At 43.4% G+C, this 27,152-nt stretch overlaps 1 protein-coding gene across 3 annotated transcripts in view; it reads right to left on the bottom strand.

Moving 5' to 3' along the window:
• Window positions 1-569: 569 nt before the first annotated feature.
• GLT8D1 (glycosyltransferase 8 domain containing 1) overlaps window positions 570-27,152 on the bottom strand; it is a 69,978-nt gene continuing 43,395 nt past the window's right edge. For all 3 annotated transcript variants that reach the window (XM_073592427.1, XM_073592428.1, XM_073592426.1), the window contains exons 8-10: window positions 17,281-17,447; window positions 11,404-11,516; window positions 570-8,689 (exon numbers count right to left, since the gene is read on the bottom strand). In XM_073592427.1, coding sequence (XP_073448528.1) covers window positions 8,499-8,689; window positions 11,404-11,516; window positions 17,281-17,447 — 471 coding nt within the window. In that variant the 3' untranslated portion in view covers window positions 570-8,498. The remainder of the gene's footprint in view (window positions 8,690-11,403; window positions 11,517-17,280; window positions 17,448-27,152) is intronic.

Here is a 27,152-nt window from a genome sequence, read left to right as displayed (position 1 = left end):
AAACCGCAGGTGATCAAATACCACCAAAAGAAAGCTCTATTTGTGAGGAGAAAAAAAAGGGCAATTTTATTTGGGGACAGGTCGCATGACCACGCAATTGTTTGCTAAAATAACGCAGTGCCATATCGCGAAAAATGGCCTGGTCATTAAGGGGGTAAAACCTTCCGGGGCTGAAGTGGTTAAAGGTGTTAAAATGTTTTATCTTCGTCTCATTTTTTTTTTACATCACAGAAACCTGACATTTTGACAAGGGTGCGTAGACTTTTTATATCCACTGTAATACATACATACATACATACATATATATACATATATATATATATATATATATATATATATATATATATATATATATATATATATATATATATATATATATATATATATATGTATCTATATATATATTTTTTTTTTAAGGCAGAGCGTTCTTTTGGTGGTATTTAAGCACCACTGGGTTTTTATTTTTTTTTCTATATAAAGGAAATAAGATGGAACAATTAAATAGGTAGATAAGAGGTATGGTGAGTTTTTTTAAATGAAAAAAAAAAGAAAAATTTTTTTTTCACAAAGTTTATATTTTAACAAGCTATTTCTCACACACAGTATATGTTTACCTATAAATACATCCAAAAACACATTCTGCTATGCCTCCCGAGTATGGGGATACCATGTGTCAGACTTTTTTACAGCCTAAAAGCATAGAGGGGCTCAAAATCCAAGGAGCATAAATTACACATCTAATTACCTGACTTTTATATTTTTGAGGCACTGGGACAGCGGAAACACTCAAAAAAGGACTGCATTTTGAAAAGCAAACACTACAATGTATTTTCTAAGTGGTATGAAGAATTTTTTGCCACAAGTTTTTGGAAAATGCAGAATGAAAATCTTTTACACAAAATTGTCAATAAATATTTCTAACACACAGCACAGGCATACTTAGCTTTAAACCCCAAAACACATTCTGTCAAGGAATATAGCTTAGTGTAACCTCAAAAGCAGTCCCCATGCATATAAGCTAAGCAAGCTTAGCCCACTAGTAGATGGCTACCCCCAGGAATGCCATGTTCACTGACCAGGAAGCACAAGAGGCTGAAGAAAGGAGTTTGTCTGCAGGGGACGGCTGGAACTGGTGTCTCGCAGGAGCGTAGTCAGTTAGGAGTGCAGATGTGTCAGTTCAAGCGGCAGGCAGACATGGTCAGCAAATAGGCAAAGGATCAGTCTCGGCAGCAGGCAGAAACGTGGTCAAACAGGCCAGGGTCAGTACAGGTCGCAGTGATCAGGAACTGTTAATTAGTCACAGTGATCACATGGTACAGGGTCAAGTTCATTTAACCTGTACCATGTGATTGCTGTGGCCAATCACAGTAGTAAACAAGGGCTTCATGAACAAAAACCTTTTCTCGAATCCTCTTCCAGGGCAGCATCCGAGAGATAGGCTCCTCCTCCCTAAAACAGGAAACACATTAGTCCATCATTATAAATTTCACAGTCTTACCTGCGTGCCTCAGTTTGTGTTTCCTCTGGACCCACAGGAGCTGCAAGAAATGTTTGTTATTTTAAGACCTGTCTCTGTGCTACCTGCAGGAGACCCCCTGCCAGCATCCCATCCAGCCCAGCGGGCCTTGGGAGGGCAAGCAGGAGCAGCAAATTTGAGCAAAAAGGCTTTGCTCTGCCTGAGATTTCACCCCTAGAGAGGGGTCTGCAATCATCCCCTCAAGCTGATACAAATGCACTGGCATTTTTCTCCCCACACTACGGGCTGAAGGGACATGCTGTTAAATCAACCCATGGCAGTAATCCTCCTGAATCCTGAGAACTCAGCTAGGATCCCACAGACAGCATAGCGCGGTAGGTGTCAATTTGTCTTTCTTTCATCTGGTCACCTACCGCCTGTTCGTCCGTCCGCCAGCCCGCTCGTTTGCCCTCTCTCCTCGCCGCGGACCTCGGCGTTCCACCACATTCTGCGGAAGAGCCTTTCCTCGTGGAGGCCCGGCTGGGTGTACCAAGATGGTGGCGTCGCCACTTCTGGTCACATGTTTCCAGTCGGCGGCCATTTTCCCGGAGTCCAAGAGACTTCTAGGAAAGATTAGAGAGCGGCACGTGGGTGACATCACTTCCGGGCGGTGGGAAATTAAAAAAAAAAAAAAAAAGATATTTAAAAAAAAAAAAAAAAAATTTGTTTATATATACATAAAAAAAAAAAAAAAAAAAACAACACACAACAAAACAGCAGAGTCCCCCTCCCTAATGAAATTTCAGGAAGGAGGTCATCAGCAACTGTAGTATGTGCAGGTGCATCCACCAACCTGCACAGGGTCAGCTGGGGGCGGGGCCGGAGCTCAAGCAGGAAGCAGTTAAAAAGCCTCTCCATTCAGAGGCTCTGGGTGGCTGACCATGTCGGATGCTTCTCCACCCTGCCCTGCTGATCCTGCAAACCAGGACGGCTCCAAGGTAAGCCAGAATACTCCAGAGTCACTTCTGTCTTCTACCTTACTGCAAAGACTACTCCTAAAAGGCAGTCTTTAGCCTCATTTCCTCACGAGGGTCTCTTTATGCTTGATTTCAGGCTAGGACCCCAGAGGAAAAGAAAAGCGGCAAAGCATGTGCGTCGTGCAGCCATCGGTTTTCACCAGAATGGAAAAAACCATTATGCCAAAAATGCATAGACAAAATGGTGGCCAGTCGCAAGGTTACCTGAGAGATCTGCTCACCTCTTTTAAAAAAGATTAAAAGCACCATGGCACCTCTACGCTCAGCAATCGAGAGATTGGAAGCACCAGCAAATCAAGCCAGTACCCCATCTACCAGCGGGACAGGCCTTCCCTCAGGCAACAGGGAACAGACAAAAAGGCAGGAACAAGAGGAGGACTCGGAGGAATCCGAACAATCTGAATCGGAGGACGGACTCTGCTCAGAGTCAGAGGAGGAAGATCCGGACTCAGAAGGCAATCTATTTCCCTCAGAAGACACAGATAATATGTATTGGATTCCAGACTAACCAAAATCTTCCTAACAGAAGAAAAGAGCGAAAAGATAACGCAGGCAGTAACCTCTCTAACAGGGACCAACGCCATCACAATCAGACAGGGAATGGCAGTTCTAGGTCTAATGACGGCTTCAATACCAGCCATCACATGGGCTCAGATGCACATGAGACCACTACAAAACTACATTCTGTCCCAGTGGGATGGCAACCACTCATCCCTAGACAAATCCATTCCTGTTCCGATAGCACCATACTGGCCTCAAAGGGCATGGTTCAGCCACTTACAGAACCTCAGCATCCAACGCCATCTAACATTGCTGGACCGGCCAGATCTTTTATCACAAGGCCCAGTCAACCATCCGAACCACAGAATCCTGAAACTCTCGGCTTGGTTACTGAAAGGATAAGACTCCAGAATAAGGGATTGTCAGACAGGGTGATCAATACCATCTTAGACAGCAGGAAACCAGTAACTAGGGCAATCTATGAAAAAGTGAGGAAAAAGTTTGTCTCCTGGAACAAAAATAAACCAATTTCCAGCAGAAGGATAATCCCAACAATTCTGGAATTCCTACAAGACAGGGCAGATAAAAATATCTCCCTGGGCACACTAAAGGTAAAAGTGGCAGCACTGTCATCGTTCATGGACACCAGACTCGCAGAGGATATGCTAATAAAACGATTCCTGATGTCACTCAAAAGAGCCAGACCGGCTAAAATAAATAGGACGCCAACTTGGGACATGTCCACGGTACTCAGAGGGTTTCTCTCCCCTCCTTTCGAACCGATAGAAAACAGCTCAGACAAAAACCTCACTCTAAAAACGGCACTTCTTGTGGCCCTAGAGTCGGCCAGAAGAGTGAGCGAAATCCAAGCCCTGTCTATGATGGAACCATACTGTCTTATACATATAGACAAGATAATTCTCTCGCCAGACCTGGCTTTCCTACCCAAGGTCTCTTCAAAGTTCGACAGAACACAAAATATCATCATCCCTTCACTTCCAAAAAGCATGGATAGCAAAAAAAGAGACACTTACAACAAACTAGATGTAAGAAACACACTTGTGACATACCTCGAAAGAACAAAGGACTGGCGAAGAACAACTTCTCTTTTTGTCCTATAAGCGGGGGTCAACAAAAGGGAAGCAAACTTCTAAGAATACCATCAGCAGATGGATAAGAATGGCCATACAGACGACCTACGAGGCACAAAACCTCATCCCTCCTGACGGGATCAGAGCACACACAACCAGAGCTTGGGCAACTTCGGTTGCAGAGAAAGCAGGGGCAACTCCGGAGCAGATCTGCAGGGCAGCGACATGGTGGAGCTTCAGTACCGTCGCAAGGCACTATCGTATAGACCAGCTGTCCGACCAAGACCAGGCATTTGGTAGCAAGGTGCTCCAGTCTCTGTCCCCACCCTAGTAAGTATTGCTTGATACATCCTCTCGGATGCTGCCCTGGAAGACGATTCGAGAAAATAGAGTTAGGTACCTGGTAACTCTTTTTCTAAGAAGTCTTCCAGGGCAGCACTAGTTCCCACCCTTGGAAGAACAAATACCAGATACAAAAGGGGGGAGCTTTTAAGCTAACTGTGATTTCCTTTGGTGCTTTATTACAACTGAGGCACGCAGGTAAGACTGTGAAATTTATAATGGTGGACTAATGTGTTTCCTGTTTTAGGGAGGAGGAGCCTATCTCTCAGATGCTGCCCTGGAAGACTTCTTAGAAAAAGAGTTACCAAGTACCTAACTCTATTTTTTTTTTTTTTTTTTAACTACTCCTATGACTGCTGTGATCAGTCACAGTCATCCCATGGCACAGGCCTAATGTGGACCTGCACCCCAATTATCTGTGGTGTTTCAGCCAGGTAGATTCAACTATTTTTTCCTGGTAACCACTAGTAAAGCAAATCCTACATTTTAAAGAACACAAGGCAAAGTAAATCTTCCAATTAGAGCAAATTGTGTTGATGTCGGTCTACGATCAATCGCATTTCCCTCCACTTCCTGTTCTGTCTCCAAGACAGTAAGTGGATGGAAATCTCCCCAGTAACAACAAAAAAAAAAAAACACAACGAAAAAGGGGAAAAAAAAAAAAAAAATTTTAACAATTTTGTACTGTATCCAAAAACAGCCAGGTTTTGTTTCTTAAAGTACTAAACAGATTTCAACAGATGTAGGAAAATTCAGACAGTAATGTAAGTACAAGGCAACAAATGCAGCTAAAAAGTGGTTTAAAACACTGTAAACAAATAATTGACTGACAAAACAGGAAAACTACTCACTGCTTGATTCATTATTGCATAACTCATACTAGCAGTAAGACTGCAGCAAATCCTGATATAAATAGCAAAAAACAAACAAACTTGCAATGCTGCTTCACAAAACGTATAACATGCATATACAGGATCCAACTATCTGCACTATTAAAGCGGTCCCATTGCCTGCCCACAGTACAATTAGATATTTTATGGCCATACATTTAGCCAATCACAATAGTACAAACATTCAGTAAGGTCAAACATAGGCTCTAATGCAAGAGCAATTCTAACCTTTAGAAAACCATAACTAAGGGCTCTCCGCTCTTTGCATTGCCTTACTGGATAAGATTAGATATGAATAGCTGTACTTTCAATTAGTGCAGTTCATGAAATATCATATATTGCTGTGTAGGTGGTGGGCCTGGTCCATGTGCTCTCAAAAACGTTTGTTGCAAAGGCTGTGTGTAATTAGTTGTGATACACTTGGATTGAAAGCAACACAAGTTGTTTTGGCATCTAAAAGTCTTCAGTATTGACCTGTGGCCCCCCCGTAAAGTGCCTTGTTACATGGACAAAGTAACAAATTCATTTTAAAGCTTCTCTTGAAAGCCCACTATCCCACTCACTGATACCTCTGTAGCACTCCTCCACTGCTCTTGGGAAAAAACAATAGGGAGCTTATACAGGGTTGATGACTTTCTCTTTCCCTAGGTGACATATCTACACCAGCAATCTCACATGATTCTGATACTAGGAAGTAATGGATATTTAGGTTTGCCTCCCCTGCCAATCTGGTGCCAGGGGCAAAGGTAAGGCTAGTATATGGAACGCATTAACCTCCCTGACTCTGGATCGCATCGCAGGATCCAGGAAGAGCTTACTTACCTTGTCCCCAGGATCCTGCGATGTCTCTCCGCAGTGTGAGTGGTGTGAGCGGCTCGTCCTCCGCTCGATTCATCACAGAGCTGATCTCTGTTCCCTGCGAGCGTTGCGACACACGGGGACGGAGAACGGCGCCAAATTCAAAAAGTGAAACACACACTATACATACAGTACAGTACTATTACTGTATGAAATTATTTCACCTCCCTTTTGTCCCTAGTGGTGTCTCCAGTGCCCTGCTTGCAGTTTTATATTATAAAAACTGTTCTTTCTGCCTTGAAACTGAAGATTGTCCATAGCAACCAAAACCGTCCCTTTACATCAAAAGTGGTTTTAGACCAGCTACAAAACAGCAATAATAAATTAGAATCACTCGCAGTATTGAGCGATAGTGATTTGTGGGGAGATCCGTCATCAAACACTGAAAAGTAATGATAGCGACAATTCTGCAACTGAGCAAATTTCAGTGTTTTTGATTTGATTACATTATATTTATATTATTATTTATAGTTATTTATTATATTATAATTTATGATTTTGGGTTTCAAACTTTAGCATACCCGGGATGTCTGCTAGACTCTTGTTTGGACAGATTTAAGTGAGTTATTCCTAAGAATTACAGGCCTACAATATAAGACGCCAAATTTCCATGCAAAATAATGGTACCGCTTTCAGCATCAAAAATATGAAATAATCATACCGCCAGGGAGGTTAAGGTGAACCTGTTGCTCTGCCTTGCATAAACACAGCACAGATTAACAGAAATTGTGATATTACCAAATAGAATCCCAATAAGAGATATGCAATGATATTTCACTAAAGCGGAAATTTAAGGGGGTTTCCCTTGTACATTTAGAAAGTCAGAACTCTTAACTTTACTGCGTGAATGAGGATTTTGTTTTTGCACCTGCATCTGCCCCCTACAGAAGTGAATGCAGATGCAGCAGCTGCACAGACACAGCAGTTCTTCAAAATTTGACAGGTGTGGAGGAGCAGGTGTATGGCCGTGAAGACACACTGTATGCATGCAGTGCACATGCTCCTGCATCTGCATTCACTTCCATAGGGTGCCTGCACACAGCTTGAGGCAGATGCAGGTGCACAAATGCCTGGGTGAATGAAGCGGTGGTGTTAACACCCAGACACAAATCCTTTTTAATTCTACCACAACCTGCAGATATGCAAACATATTTGGGGATTCTTGACAAAGTCGTAGGGTCCAAAAGTGGAGAGTCAAATACCTCACCCCCTGCTTGGGAAGGAGGTGGGTTTCACACCACCAGCAGCAAAATCCCTGCAAATACTGGGATGCCATCAGCACAGTAATATACAGACATGAAACAGTACAGTTCACAGATAGTGAATTTTTATCTAACCAGGAGACCCAGTACAGAGCACCTGACCAACAATTTGAAGATAGCTTTGCTCACACTTATGAAGTGAAATGACTGCATAAGATTACATTTGCACAAACATACAGTGACTCTACAAAATATAGCTTTGACCATCTTAAAGTACTCCAATCATAATCCTATATTACAAGAAACTATGCCCTGCCCTATCACCATATTCCATGTTATAAATCCTAGAAATTCTGAGACGATTGTGCTACTGGCAGTTTTAGGCCTCTTGCACACTGCAGCTTATTTTATTTTAAATGTTTTATTTTTTTTTAGCTAAAATACAGCCCATTACTTGTAATGTGTCTATGCACACAGGAGTGTAAACAAGCGCCGTGTATTCTTCAGTAAAAAATTTACGCCTCATGCGTGCATGTTTGCGTGCAAATTAGCACAGATTTGCCCATTGACATTGTCAATGCGAGAACAAGCTTCCCTCCATGTGCGAAAATGTGCGCGACCGCATAGGCGCGAAAATACAAAAAAAAAAAGTAGATGCTCAAACAGGAGTATCGTGTGCAAGAGACCTTATGTTCCGTTTGCCTCTTTAGTGGCTAAAATATGAATTCCCCCTCTTGAATCATCATAATGTCACAGCCTCGGAACAAAGTATTATAACATGCTAATGAGTTCGCTGGCGTAGCAGTAACAGATAACAACACCCGTGTCCTTTAGGCAAATTGTGAAACCTGTACTGGACGGAATTACTCTGGAGTGTTTGATCAACAATATGACCAGATGCTGAAATACAAATTGATCAGATAAATAGATTCATAGCATATTGAGAACAAATACTGATATACATAACATGGAATATAGTTTGTAGTGTATCTCAATTTAAAGGGGAAAAAAAAAGAGAAGATGGCTTTTGTTTCTGGTTTCCTGAGAAAATACTGCTCTTCAATGCTCAATAATAAGTCCAGTAACAAGAGTTCATGTGACTTCTGGATGACCGTCTTCTCTCACTTGCTTTCATCAGCATCTGTGTGTCTCCTGATGAGCTGAAACTTCCCAGTGGGGTCTGGAACATACCAATTCTCCCAGACCTCAGAGTATGAGGATGCTCTTCCCCATGGTTTAAAATGTCCATTCCAGTGAAGAAGCCTGGCAGCATTCACAAACTGAAGAGAATAACGTTTCCCGGTACTTGAACCTTTACAAAAGAGTACAATTTTGTCAGTAATTGAATAATTGTGCAGAATAAAATAAAGTTGTGCCACCGCATATTTGGATATAACAATAAATCTCACCCCCTTTGTAAATTGATATTACCAGAGCTGCAGGTTGAAAGAAAGTTAGAAGCCACTACAATGCCCCAATCAGTTAACTAGAACAGAGAATATGTACATTTGTAAAATGTGCCAAGTTCAATACAAATAAATTAATCCTATCTAGTGCTTTAAATCATATACTCTATATCCAGGTATCTATTATATATCATCAGATGCAAGAATGATAAAAAAAAAAAATGAACCACATGAATAAAATAAATCTACATATTATGTATCTTATTAATATAAAAACAAATCACCAAGTGTGAATGTAGAGAATCAAAAACTTGAAGGCAATCTATTGTAAACAAAATGATTGTCCATAAATTACGTCTTCCGATATTCTTGTGCAAAATGTCAAGTCATAGATATACACTGGTGCCAAAGCAAGTGTGACCTCCACTTTCCCAGAAGGGCACGCTTTCGCCTTCCTAAACAGATCTTTACATCAAAAAGGAGAGCAGATGCAGAGCATGATCCCTTTCAGGCTGGGTTCACATTATTGGATGCAGAGAAAACCGCATCCAATTCGCATAGCAGGAGATTTATGACCAGCTCTTTATGGAGCCGGTTCACCATCTCCGCAGTGGCTCCGATGCAAATTGCACAGGAGCCCTGTGCATCTTTTGGTCCATTTCAGGTCTGAATTCAGCCCAAAATTCAGGCTGAAATTAGACCTGAAAAAGTGAATGGAGACGCACCAGACTCCTGCTGTGAGCCGCTGCGTTCTCAAGTGTGAACCCAGCCTAAAGCCATAGACAGGTTCATTTTATTCCATACACAGATCTCCCAGCATGATTAACTCAATCACACCTGTTCCTGCATCCGCATCCACCCACAACGCACTGCTTTTTTTTAGTGGCCCCCCCACGCATCTAAACATGCAGTGTGTTTGCGGGTGCAGAAAATCGTATTGGTGCAAAAAGCACCATGCAATTTCCCTCTGGCTGCGTTGTTAAAAAGGCGCAGGGACCTTTTTCCTGCAGGTACGGCAGCTTATTCAAGTGTATGGGCTGCTGTGTCCGCACAAAGGCAAGCCGCACCAACCGCATAGGTGCAGTTTTTTTAGTAGATCCCAACTTTATACCTACATAATAAGCACATTTAAGAATTTACATCAATTAAAAAATTAGGTCCAAATGCATAAGCTTATCAAGACCCTAAACTGCTAGCCACATTCCTAAAAAATCCATGTGCAAATTAATAACTGCTTCTCTACTACCTCTTGTAAGAAGTCAGTTTGAAGAGAAAGCTTTTGTATTAATCTCTTTTAATCCTAAAGATAGCAACACCATATTCGCAATCTGACTTTGTAATCTCTATTAAAGTGATTTTTTTTTTTTTTTTTAAAACAAACAAAACGATCCTTTACAAACATCTCATACTTACCTCCACTGTGCAGCTCGTTTTGCACAGAGTGGCCCCGAACATCCTCTTCTGGAGTCCCCTGGCGGCTCTCGCAGCTCCTCCCCGCATCAGATAACCCCCTAGGAGAAGCGCCCGAGGGGGTTACCTTTGCGGGCGCGCTCCCGAGTCCAGCATTTGCGTCCACAGACACGAATACTGGACTCGATCCCGCTCCCCGCATCATTGGATTTGATTGACAGCAGCGGGAGCCAATGGCTGCGCTGCTATCAATCTATCCAATCAAGATCCAGGACCCAGTGGAGAGGAACCCTGCCGAGGAAATGAAGGGGCTCAGGTAAGTAAAACGGGGGGCTGGGGGGCCGGTGACTGCCAGGTGTTTTTTCACCTTAATGCATAGGATACATTAAGGTGAAAAAACACGAGGGTTTACAACCCCTTTAACGATGTGCTACCTAGTTGCTGGTAAATCTAAAGAAGATTTTCAATCATATTATAATGTGTGTAGCCAGGAAATACATTTAACTGCAGTCCTTTGTGAATTATCAGCCCACCTAAAGCAATTTCTGTTTATTTGTAGTTCCTGGTGTGTTAAATCACCAAATGCTCTTTAAAGTTTAGACATTTGCAAGAGTTCTTGTGGGGGGGGGGGTCTCATTTTCTCCAATTAACTTTTTATTATGGAACAAGCAAGAGGAGGTGCGAGATCACCAAAAGGTGCAAGAGGCCACCAGCTACTGCAGGGAAAACGTACCACACACCTGCATTTTGCTTATTCATGGCAAATTAACAGGTTCAATTGTTAACAAATGAATTGGTTAATTTGTTGCCCCATCAGCTGCTGATACTTACCTGTCCTGTGTCCCCCTTCTGCCTCATTTGCCAACACTGCCTCCCATACCCCTTGCGTGAGTGTAGACAAAGTAAGTAGCGATAGAAGAGAGTGCTATCAAGTTTAGCTACTCCAGCCACAACTGTTAGAAGTGTGGCAGCCAATATAAAGGGATCTCACAGTTCCTGAAGAATAGAGCAGGAGAAATAAGCCTCCAAGGCAGGTGGAAGACAGCAAGGAATAATAAAAGTGACTTTAATGAGATTGGTGTCAGTCAGTGGGTAAGTCAGCCTCTGCTAACACAAATTTACATCTTCTATTCCCTCCAAAGATGTTTTACAAATGCAGAGTTAATCCATAAAACATTTTTTTTTATCTCCCCATGGATATTTGCCTTACCCAAGTGCCTGACGTGCCACATAGGATCCATGCTGGAGTGCATCTTGTAAAAGACAATAAGGAGTGGGGGTGCAGTGATGCTACCAGCCAGGGTCTTGCTGTATAATTCTTCACTAGAAGCCAGGAAAAAAACAAAACATAAGCAAACTTACATGAGTGCCTTACTTAGCAACAAATTTCTGATACCTAATGACACCATGTTACAGCAACAATTTAACATAATGCAGCCTTTCTGAAGGCTATAAACAAAATTCTGGAAAAAAGTGTACTATAGAAGCAATGAAGATAGTAGCTACTACAGTATTATGAACCCTTGTTATCCTAATGTAAAGTGGCGTACTTTAAATCACAAAGACAATAAGAACTGTAGGTAGGCTGTGTCCCATGTATGTTGAAAGGATAAGCGCATTTTTATGCACCAGCAGCTTAAAGTGCTTTCCAACTCCCTCATCACCGTTTCTATGTATCAAACTACAGACTGCAAATCATACTGATCGATGGAAGCTAAGGCCTACATCAGGCCAGGTGCTGCTTTTACGTACTGTGAATGCATGGCTCTTTACCACCAACTTCAACATCGAGCTGGTCTCTTAGTGGGGCTACAGGAAGACAGGATCTTCAATGACATTAACGTTAAAGATCCGCATGTGTACAGTATGGCTGATCCCATGTCAGAAGCATCCCAGAGTGGAGCATAGCGCCAACAACATCAGAAGCCAGTCATTGCTGGATCTGAATGTTAGGGTATAGAAGGCAAAGGGGTGCATTTTCAGTACTCATCCTTATTCTTTCTTGCTCCGTGACAGGTATTAAAAACTTGACTAACCCCTCCATTATTTATTTTTTTTCTTTTTCACCCTCTCTACTTTCCGGTCTTCATTTATCCTACCTTCGTGTTATTCACCCTTCTACCCTCCCATGTTTAACATTCTCTCAAAAAACAACATATATTCTTCTAGTCGCTGACAAGGCACACACTACACATTACACTCACCTGTACAAAATGAGCATCTGGGCATCCTTTACTGGAAGGCGATACAAGATATCCTAAATATTATACACTATGCAGGCCCTAACTACCAGGCTGAGCAAGCCTACTGCTTGTCAGTTTCCACATAAACGGCTTTTTTGCCAACCTTTTTGCTCACACAGACCAGCGTTGTCTGTGCTTCCCAGGCAGAGAGCAAAGGCTGTCTGCTCAGGTGAGCTTAAATTAGCCTGGGGGAGAGGACCAAGACCCGAACTGGACCATGGATCAGAGATCCCTCAACGTATATGAGAGGAGCCTGGGAGATGTATAAACCCCGAACAGGACTTTTCCTGGCTCTCTCTGGGACGCTCTGCTACATATCCCCCCCCCCCTGTTTCAACCCCAGGGTTGGAACACCTGTAGCCCAACAGGAGTGAACACGGGACAGGGCATATACATTCCCCATCTCAACACCTGGCCTGTGTTTTACAGTGAAGGAGTAATCCTGTAGAGCAAAAAAAAACAGCGGTTCACCCGTCTATTAGTCTCCTTCTTTTGGGCCATCCATTTCAGGGGAGCATGGTCAGTTATTAACTCAAACTGGCGCCCTAACAAATAGTACCTGAGTGCGTCCATGGCCCACTTTATGGCTAAACATTCCTTTTCAATGACTGCATACTTTTTCTCATGGTCATTGAGCTTTCTGCTTAGGTACACCACAGGGTGTTCTTTCCCATTGTATACCTGTGATAGTAATGCCCCGATACCAACATCAGGCGCATCCGTCTGAACCAGAAAATCTTTGGAGAAATCGGGGGAGTACAGTACTGGATGTGCACAAAGAGCCTTCTTCAGGACTTGGAAAGATTCCTCTGCTACTGAGGACCATTTCACCATTACAGAGTCTTTCCCTTTCGTAAGGTCTGTCAGTAGGGCAGCTATAGTTGCAAAATTTAGGATAAATCTTCTATAATACCCCGCAATACCAAGAAAGGCCCTGACCTGCCCTGCTTCTTGTTTGCAGGACGTGGCCACTCCTGGATGGCTTCTATTTTACTCACTTGAGGTTTTATGACACCACCCAAACCTATAGTGTAGCCCAAATACTTGTCTTCCTCTAGACCAGGGATATGCAATTTGCGGACTTCCAGATTTTGCATTACTACAAGTCCCACGAGGCATAGCAAGACTCCGACAGCCACAAGCATGACACCCAGAGGCAGAGGCATAATGGGACCTGTAGTTTTCCAACAGCTCGGGGTCCGCTAATTGCATATCCCTGCTCTAGACCAATGGCACATTTTTTTGGATTTGCCGTAAAACCTTCTTTGAAGTGGGAATCAAGGACAGCCTGGATACGGGGCAAGTGAGACTCCCAGTCAGTTCTATGTACCACTATGTCATCTAGATAGGGTCCTGTCCATGGCCCTCTGAAATGTTGCGGGGGCATTTTGCAACCCAAAAGGCATTTTTTTATATTGAAAGGAACCCTCCGGGGTCACAAATGCAGTCTTCTCTTTGGCGCTACCAGTCAGGCTTATTTGCCAATAACCCTTTGTTAGCCATTAGGCGTTACCGGGAGGGACCTCGCAGTTAATGCCAGTCTATCCTTCCAGGGCTTTAACAGGTTTATGTGGTAAATCTGTTCGGGCTTCCTTTTTCCTGGTTAATATACCTTGTAATTGACCTCCCCAACTCTTTCAATTACTTCAAAGGGACCCTGCCACTTAGCCAGGAACTTGCTCCCAACAGTGGGAACTAATAGCAGGACCCTGTCACCAGGTGAGAAAACATGGAGTTGGGCCCCCCTGTTATATATATACTCTGTTGGGCTGCTTGGGCCTGCAGTAAATGTTCTTTTACCATCGGCATGATTGCTGTAATCCTCTCCTGCATTTGAGCGAAATGCTCAATGACACTTTTATGGGGTGTCTGCTCCCCCTCCCAAGTTTCTTTGGCATGGTGTCTCCCATAAAGCAACTCAAATGAAGAGTACCCCGTAGAGGACTGGGGAACCTCCCTGATGACAAACATCAAGTATGGTATCGGGAAGTCCCAGTTTTTCCCCATCCTTGTCAACAACCTTTTTTAACATGCTCTTTAATGTCTTATTGAAGCGTTCTACCAAGCCATGCGTTTGAGGATGGTCACCCTAAATAACTTGCACAGCTCCCTAGTTATTCGTGACATAAATGGGGTGCCCTGGTCTGTAAGGACTTCTTTAGGGTTGCCAACACGACTGAACACCATAAACAGCTCTTTGGCAATGTTTTTAGCAGATGTGGTGTGTAAGGGAACTCTCTCAGGGTAACGGGTAGCATAATCCATGATTACCAGAATATGCTGATGGCCGCGGGCAGACTTGGGGAGTGGACCCACAAGGTCCATGGCAATCCTCTCAAAGGGCACTTCAATAGTGGCCAAGGGCACTAAAGGACTTCGGAAGTGGGGTAGTGGGGCTGACATCTGACACACAGGACAGGATTGACAATAATTCTCAATATCTTTCTGTATCCCGGGCCAGTAAAACCTGCGCAACACCCTTTCAGTAGTTTTCTCAACCCCTAAATGGCCTCCTAGCAAGTGCCTATGGGCAAGTTCCAACACCACCCGTCTGTATGGCTTAGGGACCACCAATTGTTCAACCACGTCATCATTCTGTTTACATACACAATACAGTAAATCCTCATTGCTGCTGAAATAAGGAAAACAGGGCCTGTCCCCTGGTTCGACAGGTACATCATTAATCACTATTACATTTTCCCAGGCCCTGGCAAGGGTAGGGTCTTTTCTCTGCTCAGTACCAAAATTTTCCTTGTGCAAATTAAGGTCAGCAATCTCCAACGTAGGCTCAGATTCAACAGATGGCTGTCCAGCTCTACTGGTTGTGGGGACTTCCTCAGACTCCTCCAGTTCTCCTGCCATAACTGAGAAAGGAAAACCCGGGGAGCCCTGAGAGGAGTCCCCTGAACTCACATTGTCAGTAGTGGCCAGGAGTTCTAGCTCTGCCACTGAGTCAGCTACTGTGACCGGGTCGGGACGATCCCACAGTTCCCAAAACTTAGGGAAGTCCCTAGCAACGTTGGCCTTGTGCACCAAGTGGGGCACAGATCCGACCGGATGGGTCACCGTACCGAAGCCAGTTTTAAACTGAACAGTGGCTATAGGATACTCCTGGGTATCCCCATGTAGACAGATCACAGCAACTTTTTTAGCATGAAGATTCACAGTTTCAACCTTATCAGCTGTAACCAAAGTCACTAGACTTCTAGAGTCCAGCAAGGCCGTAATAGGCTTATTATTAACAGTCATTTGGCACATGTGTTTTCCCATATTTTGCGCTGCAGCGTATGAAACAGCCGCAAACCTAGACTCCCTTCTAATAGATAGATCACACTGCATTGGTTCATCTGTCAATGGACAGTTTGCTGCAACATGTCCCAGTTCTTGGCAACAAAAACACCTGACGTTTCCCCAGTTTGGTTTGCCGACAGGCAGTGGCTTCCCTTGTTTGGGACGCTAAACTTCAGTCCTGGCACCAAAAATCCTCCCCCCTATTTCCTTGCCATGCTTACCACCCACTTCCCCTGGAACAGTCTTACCGGTTGCCTGGGAGACAGTGGCTTTGGGTGGAAAGTCCGTGCGGCTGTAGGGGTGGTGACCAGGCTCTCTGCAGCAAAGTACCTTTCAACGAGTTCCACCAGGTTGTCCACCGAGTTGGGGTCTCCTTGACTCACCCACTTCTGCAGGGGAATTGGTAGGAACCGGTAGGAACCTTAGGAACCGGTCCATGATCACACGCTTCACTATTTGTGGCCCAGATAGGGACTCCAGCTGTAGCCATTTCCTCACCAGGTGAATTAGGTTGAACATCTGTGATCTTGGGGGCCTCTCGTCTTGGAAGAAACACCTGTGAACCAGCTGTGCTTGAACTGCCAAGGTGACACCAAGTCGCGCCAGGATTTCCCACTTGACCTTTTCACAGTCTCCTGCTTCTGCTGAATCCAAATCATAGTATGCCTTCTGCGATTCTCCAGAAAGCAAGGGGGCGACCAGTCCTGCCCACTGGGTTTTAGGCCAACCTTCCCTCTCAGTGGTCCATTCAAACGTTAGCAGAAAGGCCTCTGGATCATCATCTGCAGTCATCTTAGAAAGAAAGTGACCAACATGGATGGCTGAGGGCTTGTCTCCAATATCATCAACTTTAGCAGGTGACCACTGTGCTAGCATCTCCACAACCTCAGTCAAGGTTTTCCTATCCGCTTTTGCATCAGTGGCGAGCTGTTCAAACAGCCTCTGCGATTGCTCCTGCACAGCACCAATCTGTCGGCACATCGCCTTGGTTTGCTCCTGTGTGATAGCGTTTGCTTGCTGTTGTGCAGCATTGGCGAACACCAATTGTTTTAGGATTTCCTCCATGTTTATTCACTCTAGGTACTGGCCTTTTAAGTAGTAATTTACTACAGCTGGTTGCAGAGCAAAGGCTGTCTCTGCTCAGGTGAGTTTAAATTAGCCAGAGGCAGAGGACCAAGGATCAGAGATCCCTGAACGTATATGAGAGGAGCCCGGGAGATGTATAAACCCCGAACAGGACTTTTCCTGGCTCTCTCTGGGATGCTCTGCTAATTATATATATATATATATATATATATATATATATATATATATATATATACACACACATACATATATACATATACACACACACACACATATACATATATTATATATATAAATATACATACATACATTGTTTTAGCGTTTCAGACGCAAGGGGACCTATAGGCATTGTATTTACATCTTTGTTTTTTCCTGAAAAATCTGTTCAAGGCGACCACTAGAGGGAGCGAAGTGAAAGACTGCTTCATTTGGGAAAAAGGATGTATAGTTAATTTATAGGTACTTACGTCATATCTAATAGCATCCATTTTTCAAGCTGCTTGGTTATGTTCTGTCTCTTCCACTCTGTTAGATTGGCTACAAAGACACCTGGATTAAATGAGCAAGTATTGGCTTTCATTCCCAGTTTACGGATGGTCTCTTTTTTGTAATCAAAATATCCAATGTAATTGAACTGGAAATAAAAAATAAAACAAAAAATGCAGCATTAGTTATAACCCATACAGAACAATTATCTGTGTCTGATACCCCAATTTTGGTTCATGCATTTTTTCCTAAGTTTAAGCCAAAATAAAAGTAATTTGAAAGAGCAGTTCATAGGTTTGTGCAAACTGTGTGCCGCGGCACACTAATGTGCTGCGGGAGAATTGCAGGTGTGCCGTGGGCAGGTCCGGTGCTCCTGCACTGCTGTCTAGGGAGGGCACAGGCTGACCCAGATGGATGGATAATTCATGTTGTTCACCAGGCCCGGCGAGGTTACGCCAGCATAGTGCTGACTGTCGATCACTCACTGTGCAGGCCTCACACGAACACAGTCATCTGTGCTGCCTGGCCTGTGCGTGAATTGGATTGGTTGAGGTTCGCTGTGCCAGACACCACCAATCTGGATCCTGAATTTTGATTAGGCTGCAGCCTGGCTACCAGCAGTGTGCCAGGCGCTTCTAGTCAATGGAGGTGCTGAGCATGGTGCGACTCAACGTGGCGTCATTCCCTCCTCCAGACCCACCGACAACAGAGTAGAGGAGCCCGCAGTCCCTGGTTGTCCCACACAGTGTGGAGCTGAGAAGGTAAGACAAGAGAAGAGATGGGGATGGAAGGACGGACCAGTGTGTGATTATATCAGCAGTAAATATAAGCAGCAGTCTTGAGTGATCCCCATTCCCCAATATTATATCAGCAGGAAAATATAATATATACAAAATCAGTAATCTTGAGTGATCCCCAATATTCGATATCAGTGATATCGAATATTGGGGATCACACAAGACTGCTGCTTTTGTATACATTTACTGCTGTCCACAAAAATTGTTAAATCTTTTCAGGTGTGGTGCGAAAATGTTTAGATCTTTTTGGTGCGCCGCAAGACAAAAAAGGTTGAGAAACACTGCATTAATGGGTATGCATTTGAACTAAAGAGGCGATACTGGGTTTTGGCCAATTTTGGAAGGATATTATGACCATCTTCCATACCGGTTAAGGTGCATGTAAACTTTAACAAATAACTTCTTTTATTGGCTTCCTTTCAGCTTGTTAAATATACCATTATAAGGCTCCCTCTATGTGTGACAGGTAGAATCAATTTACTGTATTTATCGGCGTAAAACACGCACTTTTTTGACCCTGAAAACACAGGGTAAACCGTGCCTGCGTGTTATACGCCGATATATATATATTTTTTTTTTACCAACGGGTGCGGGGATCGAGTGGTCCACCCCGGGAGCCACCCATTGGGAGGGTATCAGGCCGGCTGTCCCGCCTCTCCTGGCACTGGGACAGCGCTGCCAGCATACTTTACACTTCTCATATACTGTTCCTCCTGTGTCACTCTCAATGTAAATCTAAGCCTCTAAATCCCTCTATCAACGCTACTCGTTCTGGCCGCTCTCCTCCTCCTCGAGTGTAGCTTTTGATTGGAGGAGGAGAGCGGTCATGTGACCGTCCATGAAAGAGGAGGAGAGCGGTCATGACCAGGTCCATGATGTTAATGGAGGTAGTTAGCTTTGATTTACAATGAGAGACACAGGAGGAGCGGTGTAGGAGAAGGGGCTGGCAGTGATGTTTTCTTTACTTTAGAGTATGCTGGTAATGCTGTCCCAGGAGACTGGAGGTCTCCTGGGAGTGCAGAGGAGGAGGGGGGGCTTTGTAATGAAAGGGGTCTGTGTACTATGCGGGGGGGCTGTGGAAAGCTATTTTCCTGAAACTTTCCTCTTAAAGTTAAGGTGCATGTTATACACCTCTGCGTGTTATACGCCGATAAATACAGTAATTAAAATTATTCTTTTGACAAAATGCCTTTATATTATGTCGCATATGCCAGCTCCAGTCCCAAAAAAAAAAAAAAAAAATTGCTTTTTGAGACCCCTGATGCTTTATTTACCACCTTTATATGGGGAAATAATAGACGCAAGTTAAAAATAGGATTTTTATAACAGCTTACCTGTAAAATCCTTTTCTTGGAGTACATCACGGGACACAGAGCCATAGTTATTAACTATATGAGTATATAGGCACCTTCTTTTACAAAGGTTTTATTGATAGAAAAAAAATGAAAACAACAGACATATCCAACAATGTGATGGTTACATTGAACATAAGATGAAAGGGAGGATCCCAACTGAGGGATGCTATATTAGTGGTACAATATTCATCATTACAAAAATATAGAAAAATAAGAATATATATATATATATATATATATATATATATATATATATAAATAAAAAGAACAATTGCGTTGTGTCATAGTAAAATTCAATCAATGTCCCAAAATATGTTGTTTGTTGGGTGCATATGCAAAGTAAATAATAAAGGAGGAAGAAACAACATAAAAGGGTGCATACATTCTTATATCAACCGCAAGTTGATTATAAATAAAAAGAAAAAAAAATAAGAATGTGGTCCAGTCTATTTTTTTTTTTACGTTATAACAAACTTTTTATTTGCAAGATTGTACATAATACATGAAAAGCATTGGTACACATGTTTAACATCTTACAGAAGATATTCCGTACTCAAGGAACATGATACATACACATACATTTCTATCCTGTAGTTAGTACTTTAGGTTCATATATAATCCGTACACTTCCACACTCATATTTAGTAAGTATCAGGATAAGCACCATTTATGTGCATGTCGTAGACTCTTGTAACCATCTATCCCATATTCTGTTATACTTGTTTGGACAACCTCTGTTAATATAGAGGAATTTTTTATATGGAAGGGTTGTGTTAATGTCTCTTTTCCAGTCCACCAATTGAGGGGGTTCGGATCTCATCCATTGTCTGGCGATAATTTTCCTAGCCGAAAATAAAGTTTCATGTAGGAATATCATTGTAAATTTATCTAGTACATCTGGAAAAATCCCCAGTAGGCATTGCTTTGGGTCAAGAGTTAATGGGGACCCCATGTCGTCATGCAAGAAGGCAACTATTTGTTTCCAGTAATCTTGTATCTTTTGACAAGACCATATAAGGTGAAAGAATGTGCCTGTTTCAGTTCCACACATTGGACATGTGATGGATTGACTTCTTTTATATCTAGCTACCCTAAGAGGAGTGAGGTATGCACGATGAAGTATATAAATTTGGGACAGTCTGTCTGAAAGTTTGGGTGAAACCAACTTGCATGTCTCCAGGGCCTCCTCCCACTCTTCATCCTCCATCCTCCCAACTTCCCTTTCCCATCTTGGTTTCAATGCGTAAGCTAATTTTGCGGAGGTAGGGGCGGATAGCATGTTGTAAAAACAGGAAATTAGTTTTTTTGAGTCTGTATCCTTGACTATGGCTATAATAGGGTTAGGAGTGGGCTGAGGAAGACCCCTTGAAAACTGCGTTTGGATCGCATGGCGGATCTGGAGATAACAATAAAACATTTGATTCGGAATCTGGAACTCCATCTTAAGTGCCTCAAACGTTTTAAAAGTTCCATTTGTGAACAGATGGTGTAAATAGTATATGCCCTTGGCAGCCCATAAGTCTGAGTTCTGGACTCCATTAAGTTCCTGCAGCTTGTTATTGTGCCAAAGTGGTGTATAGTCATTAAATGATGGTGTCTCTAGTTTAGAAGAGGCTAATTCCCATATGCGTCTATAATGATATAGCAAGGAATGTCTATAATCTTTTGACTGTGTGTTCCCTACACCCACCGCTATCCCGTTTATTGGGTCCCTAGTATACTGAACCCAACGGGGGCTCAGCAGAATGAGAAAACGCTCCTTGTCAGTTTTGTCAATGTGAAATAGTTGGGATAGCTGTGACGCTATATAGTAATGGTTAAAATCAGGTAGTGCTGTTCCACCCATGTCCGTTGAGTTTTTAAGTGTTTGCCATGAGAGTTTGTGTCTAGATTTCCCCCATATAAATGGTTTAAGTAGTGTTTCCAATAGTTTAAAATACTTAAGGGGTAGATATACTGGAGTGTGCCATAGAACGTACAGTACCTTAGGCAGTAGTACCATCTTTATTAAATTGACTCTGCCCCATACTCCTAGAGGGAGGCGGGACCAGACCTGGATCTTAGATTTGATTAGGGAGAATAATGGTTCAATATTCAAGGAAATATAGTCTACTGGATTCTTGGATATTTTAACGCCAAGGTATTTTATTATATCCACCCGTTGAAGGGGTAAATTAGCCTGTGATTCTGTAGGTGGAAAACTGTCAATTGGTAATATCTGTGATTTACCCCAATTAATCCTCAAGCCCGAGAATGTCCCAAATTGCTCAATTACGTTAAGCGCTGTGTGTAGAGAGAGGCCAGGGTCTGCCAGGTAGAGGAGAGTGTCATCCGCATATAGGCTAATTTTCTCGGTAAGGGATCCGAATGTCAATCCTATTATCTCCTGGTTAGTACGGATGGACACGGCGAGGGGTTCCGATGCCAGAGCATACAGCAAAGGCGAGAGTGGACATCCCTGTCTCGTACCTCTGCTTAGGCCAAATTCCCGAGAGGGGCAGCCATTAGCCACCACTCGGGCAGTTGGTTGCTGATATAACAGTTGCACCCATCTAATAAATTTGGGCCCAAATCCGTATCCCTCCATGCATCTCCAGAGATAGCTCCATTCAACCGAATCAAATGCCTTGGCTGTATCTAATGTTACTATCACTCTTGTGCCCACATTGTCATGCTTGGCCTGGAGATTGATAAATAACTTCCTTAAATTAAAGGAAGTATTACGGCCAGGCATAAACCCTGACTGATCTACATGTATAAGGGATAGTATTACTTGGTTTAGACGTTTGGAAAGTACTTTGGCTAATATTTTGACATCTACTTGGAGTAAAGATATGGGGCGGTACGACTCGGGGTATCCTAAATCTTTCCCTGGTTTGGGTATAAGTACTATCGTGGCCTCTCTCATGGATGCAGGTAGTGTTGAGGTTTCGAACATAGTGTTATACAGAGACAGCAGTTTGGGTATAAGTATCTCAGAAAAGTGTGCATAAAATTCAATGGGCAAACCATCAGACCCCGGAGATTTGGACCTAGTAAAGTCTGCAATAGCAAACTTTATTTCCTCCACCGTGAGAGGTGCCTCAAGAAGTTCGACTTGACTCTCTGAGAGTTGCGGAAGTATGATGTTGCTCAAGAAGTGATCCATTATCGTCGTGTCCTCCGAGACCGTCGATGTGTAAAGTTCTGTAAAAAAATCTCTAAACTTGGAGGACACGACAAAAGGATCCGTGATCGGCTGTCTATCCTTATCATGAAGCGTAATTACAATTGGGGGTTTGTCTTCACTATGAACAAGATATGAAAGCAATTTACCTGCTTTTTCTCCATGTTCGAACCACCGCTGTCTATTGAAGAATAATTTCTGCTTGGCTTTTACATATTGTATCTGAGACACCACTCTTGTCTGTAGTTTAAGAGTATTGGCATTTGTTATGGATGGGTCAGCTATATATGCTTGTTCTGAAGAGGATAGTTCTATGATTGCTTTATCTAAGGCTTCCGCGGAGTTTGTTTTAATCTGATTGATGCGTGAGGTCAGGACAGCTCGGACATGCAGCTTAAACGTATCCCACACTACTGGCGCGGGAGCAGAATGTTCATTGTCTGTAAAAAACCGAGTCCATTCCACCTCAAGCATATCATCTTCTGGCAGCAGGGACAACCAAAATGGGTTCAAGCGCCAGGTCCGCTTCTGCTTGGCTAGGGACACGCTGAGAGTAATTGAGTAAAAGCTATGATCAGACAACAGCCTGGGTCCAAAGGACACTGTCAATAATCTAGGTAAAAGTTGTTTAGATATCAGAATGAAATCTATTCGGGACATCGAGTTATGCGTGGAGGAGAAACATGAATAAGCCTTGGTATGCGGAAATTTATGTCTCCATGTATCAATTAGATGGATGGATGAGGTTATTTTATGTAGTTTAGTGTCATTTGTCCTCATTGCAGCTAGTGTCAGTGGGCGAAGTCTGTCTAGGGCATCATTCATTGTGGAATTAAAATCCCCCATCCACACTGCTTGCACTGTAGGGTATCTCGCCATGAAGGAAACACCCTCTAGTATTATAGTAATAGAGAATGGAGGGGGGACATAGAAAGCTAAGATTAGGAAGGGTTCTCCGTATAGTTTAGCAGATATAAAAACATATCTGCCCTGAGGGTCTATGCATAGCTCTCCTAGCTCAAAGTGTATGGATTTTGCAATTAAAATAGATACACCTCTTGAATGGGATGTAAACGTCGAATGGAATGCCCATCCTACCCAGGGGCGACGTAGGGCCATCTGTAGCTTGCCATCCATATGGGTCTCCACCAATGCTATTACATCAGCCCTCTGTTTTTTAAGGAATGTGAAGGTTGCCAACCTCTTAAGCGGTTCACGCAAGCCCCTCACATTCCAAGTAAGGAATTTTATAGACGCCATATGGAGTTCTCACAGATCATTTTCAGTATTAAGGTGTGTATCCTGAGTCTCACCAGTAACTTTATACAAGAATTATGCATGTGTATGTACAGTACTACAAAATATAGCAGCCGAGGCAAATTTTCAATATTATTCAAAAAACTATATTGAATTGAAAAGTGTAAACATAGTACTTCTTGCATTTTAAAAAGTAACTTAAACATTTTCCCTCCCCTCTCCCTCCCAGCCCTGCACTGACCCCAACCTGTGCGGGCATACTTCCCAAACAAAACTGAAATTGAAATCCGGGAAAAAGTGGTCCAGTCTATTAATTTTGTTTGACCCTTATCACTATAACCACCTTTAGTGAATCGACTCCTTGAGTATATAGGCACCTTCAGGCGATGGACACTGGCTTACCCAATACAGGAAGTTCACTAACTATATAACCCCTCCTCCTACCAGGAGTACCTCCGTTTTTGTAGCAAAGTAATATACCTAAACCCCAGAAAGAGGGGAGGGACCTCTGTGTCCCGTGATGTACTCCAAGAAAAGGATTTTACAGGTAAGCTGTTATAAAAATCCTATTTCCTTTATCGTACATCACAGGACACAGAGCCACAGTTATTAACTATATGGGACGTCCCATAGCAATGCTATTTGAGGGGAGGGTGACACAACCCATAGGGCACCCCCAGACTTGAGGATCTATACTGCAGCACACTGCGCCCAAAGGCGATATCCTCATGTCTTCTTACAGCCACCTGATAAAACTTGGTGAATTTATATACTGAAGACCAAGTTGCAGCCTTACAGCTCTGAGCCATGGAGGCCTGGTGACGCACTGCCCAAGAAGCACAAATCGCTCTGGTCGCGTGCACTTTGACTTGAAAAGGTGGAATCTTACCCCTTAAATCATAAGCCTGAATTATAACTTGCCGAATCCACTTAGCGACAGTGGATTTTGACGCTGTCTGTCCTTTCTTAGGACCTTCTGGCAGTACAAACAAGACATCAGTCTTCCGGATCTGAGCAGTCGTCTTTGAATAGACTTTGACTGCTCTCACCACATCAAGACAATGTAGTGACTTCTCTTCCCTAGAACATGGTTTTGGAAAAAAGATGGCAGGACAATATCTTGGTTCAGGTGGAAACCTGAGACCACTTTAGTCAGAAAACTTGGATAAGGACGCAACACAACCCTGTCCTCGTGAATAATCAAATATGGCTCTTTACAAGAAAGAGCAGCCAATTCCGAAACCCTCCTTGCTGAGGATATAGCAACCAAGAACACTAACTTCCTTGTCGGAAGAACTTTGGGAGTATGCTGTATCAGTTCAAATGGCTGTTTTTGCAACACTTAGAAAACTAAGTTCAAGTTCCATGGGTTCAAAGGAGGTCTGACTGGCGGATTAAGCCGCATCACCCCTTGCATAAAAACCCAGACCAAAGAATGTGAAGCAAGCGGTCTTTGAAAAAAGACCGATAAAGCTGAGACTTGGCCCTTGATAGTACTCAAGGCCAGTTTCATCTCTACCCCTATTTGTAGAAAGGCAAGAATTCTGCCTATGTTGTACTTCCGAGGGTGTCAATCCTTGGACTCACACCAGGAAACATAAGCCCTACTCTATAATATATAGTTCTGGAAGCTGGATCCCTGCATTAATCAAGGTAGAGATAACTGACCCGGAAAGCCCACGGTTCTTCAGAATATGGGTTTCAATAGCCAAGCCATTAAATTTAGAGTTCGTAATGTAGGATGGAATATCGGCCCCTGTAAAAGTATGGTCTGGCCATAGTGGAAGGGACCATGGATTCTCCAGCGCCATCTTTACGATTTCCGCATAGCAGGACCTTCTGGGCCATGCCGGGGCTACCAAAATTACCGGCTTTCTTTCCAGCTTGATCCTGCAAAAAAGCCATGGGAACAACTGAATGGGGGGGGATGCATAAATCAGTGAGAACTGATCCCACGAGGGTCACCAACGCATCCGTTCCGCATGTGAGTGGATCCCTGTTCCTGGACACAAAGTTGACCAACTTCATGTTGAATCTGGACACCAGAAGATCTAAGTCAGGAGTCCCCCATCTTTGGGAAACAGCCTGAAAAATGTCGGGGTGAAGGGACCATTCACCGGGAGCAACTGCTGGCGGCTCAAGAAGTCCGTCTGCCAATTTTCTACTCCCGGAATGAAAACTGCTGATAGGCACGGTACATTCCTTTCTGCCCAAGTTAGGATATGGTTCACCTCCCTCTGTGCTGCGAGACTCTTGGTGCCCCCTTAGTGATTGATGTAAGCCACAGCAGTGGCATTGTCGGATTGGATCCTGACAGGACAACCCCGTAACCTGAATGTCCAGGCTTTCAGAGCCAGGCCCGCTGCCCGAATCTCTAGGAGGTTGATGGGCAAGGACTTTCCGGTTCTTGACCACGGTCCCTGGACAGCTGTCTTTTCTAGCACTGCTCCCCAACCTGAAAGGCTGGCATCTGTCATTACCACCATCCAGATAACTGGTCTGAAGGACTTTCCTTTCAGCAGATTCTGGGTTACCAACCGAGGCTTTGGGACACCCTTGGGGACAGCCGCACTGGCAAGTCTAAAGCTTGAACCGTTTTGTTCCAAGCAGACAGGATACTGTTTTGCAACAGTCTCGAATGGAACTGGGCATAGGGAACCGCTTCGAATGAAGCCACCATCTTTCCTAACAACCTCATGCAAAGGCGAATGGAGGGATCTCTTTTTGACCTGAGCATCTGCACCAGCTCTCTTATTGTGTTGATCTTTGCCTGAGGCAAGAACACCTTTTTCTGGGCTGTGTCTATGATCATACCCAAGTGCTCCAGTCTCTATCGGTTTTAAGGAAGATTTCTCTAGGTTGAGAATCCTACCCAGATTTTCCAGGTATTTGGTTGTAATGCGCACGCTTTGCTCCAAACGAGCCACTGACTGGTCTATTAGCACTAGATTGTCTAAGTACGCCAAGACTGTTATGCCCCGTACCCTTAACCTGGCTAGAGGTGGAGCCAGAACTTTTGTAAACACCCAGGGTGCTGTAGCTAGTCCGAAAGGCAAGGCTACAAACTGAAAATGATCCTGTCTACCGCGAACCGCAGAAACAATTGGTGAGCGGGAAATATAGGGACATGCAGATATGCATCGATAGACACCAGAAGTTCTCCTCCTTGTAGGATAGAAACCACTGACCTGATCGACTCCATGCGAAAAGAGCGGATCTTCAGGAACTGATTTAGATTCTTTAGATCTAGAATGGGTCTGACATCTCCATTCGGTTTT

The sequence above is a fragment of the Aquarana catesbeiana genome, linkage group LG07 (genome assembly GCF_042186555.1).
Source record: "Aquarana catesbeiana isolate 2022-GZ linkage group LG07, ASM4218655v1, whole genome shotgun sequence".
NCBI classification, from domain to species: domain Eukaryota; kingdom Metazoa; phylum Chordata; class Amphibia; order Anura; family Ranidae; genus Aquarana; species Aquarana catesbeiana.
Note: the sequence above shows the minus strand (reverse complement) of the source record. Positions and strands in the feature narration are given on the sequence as shown.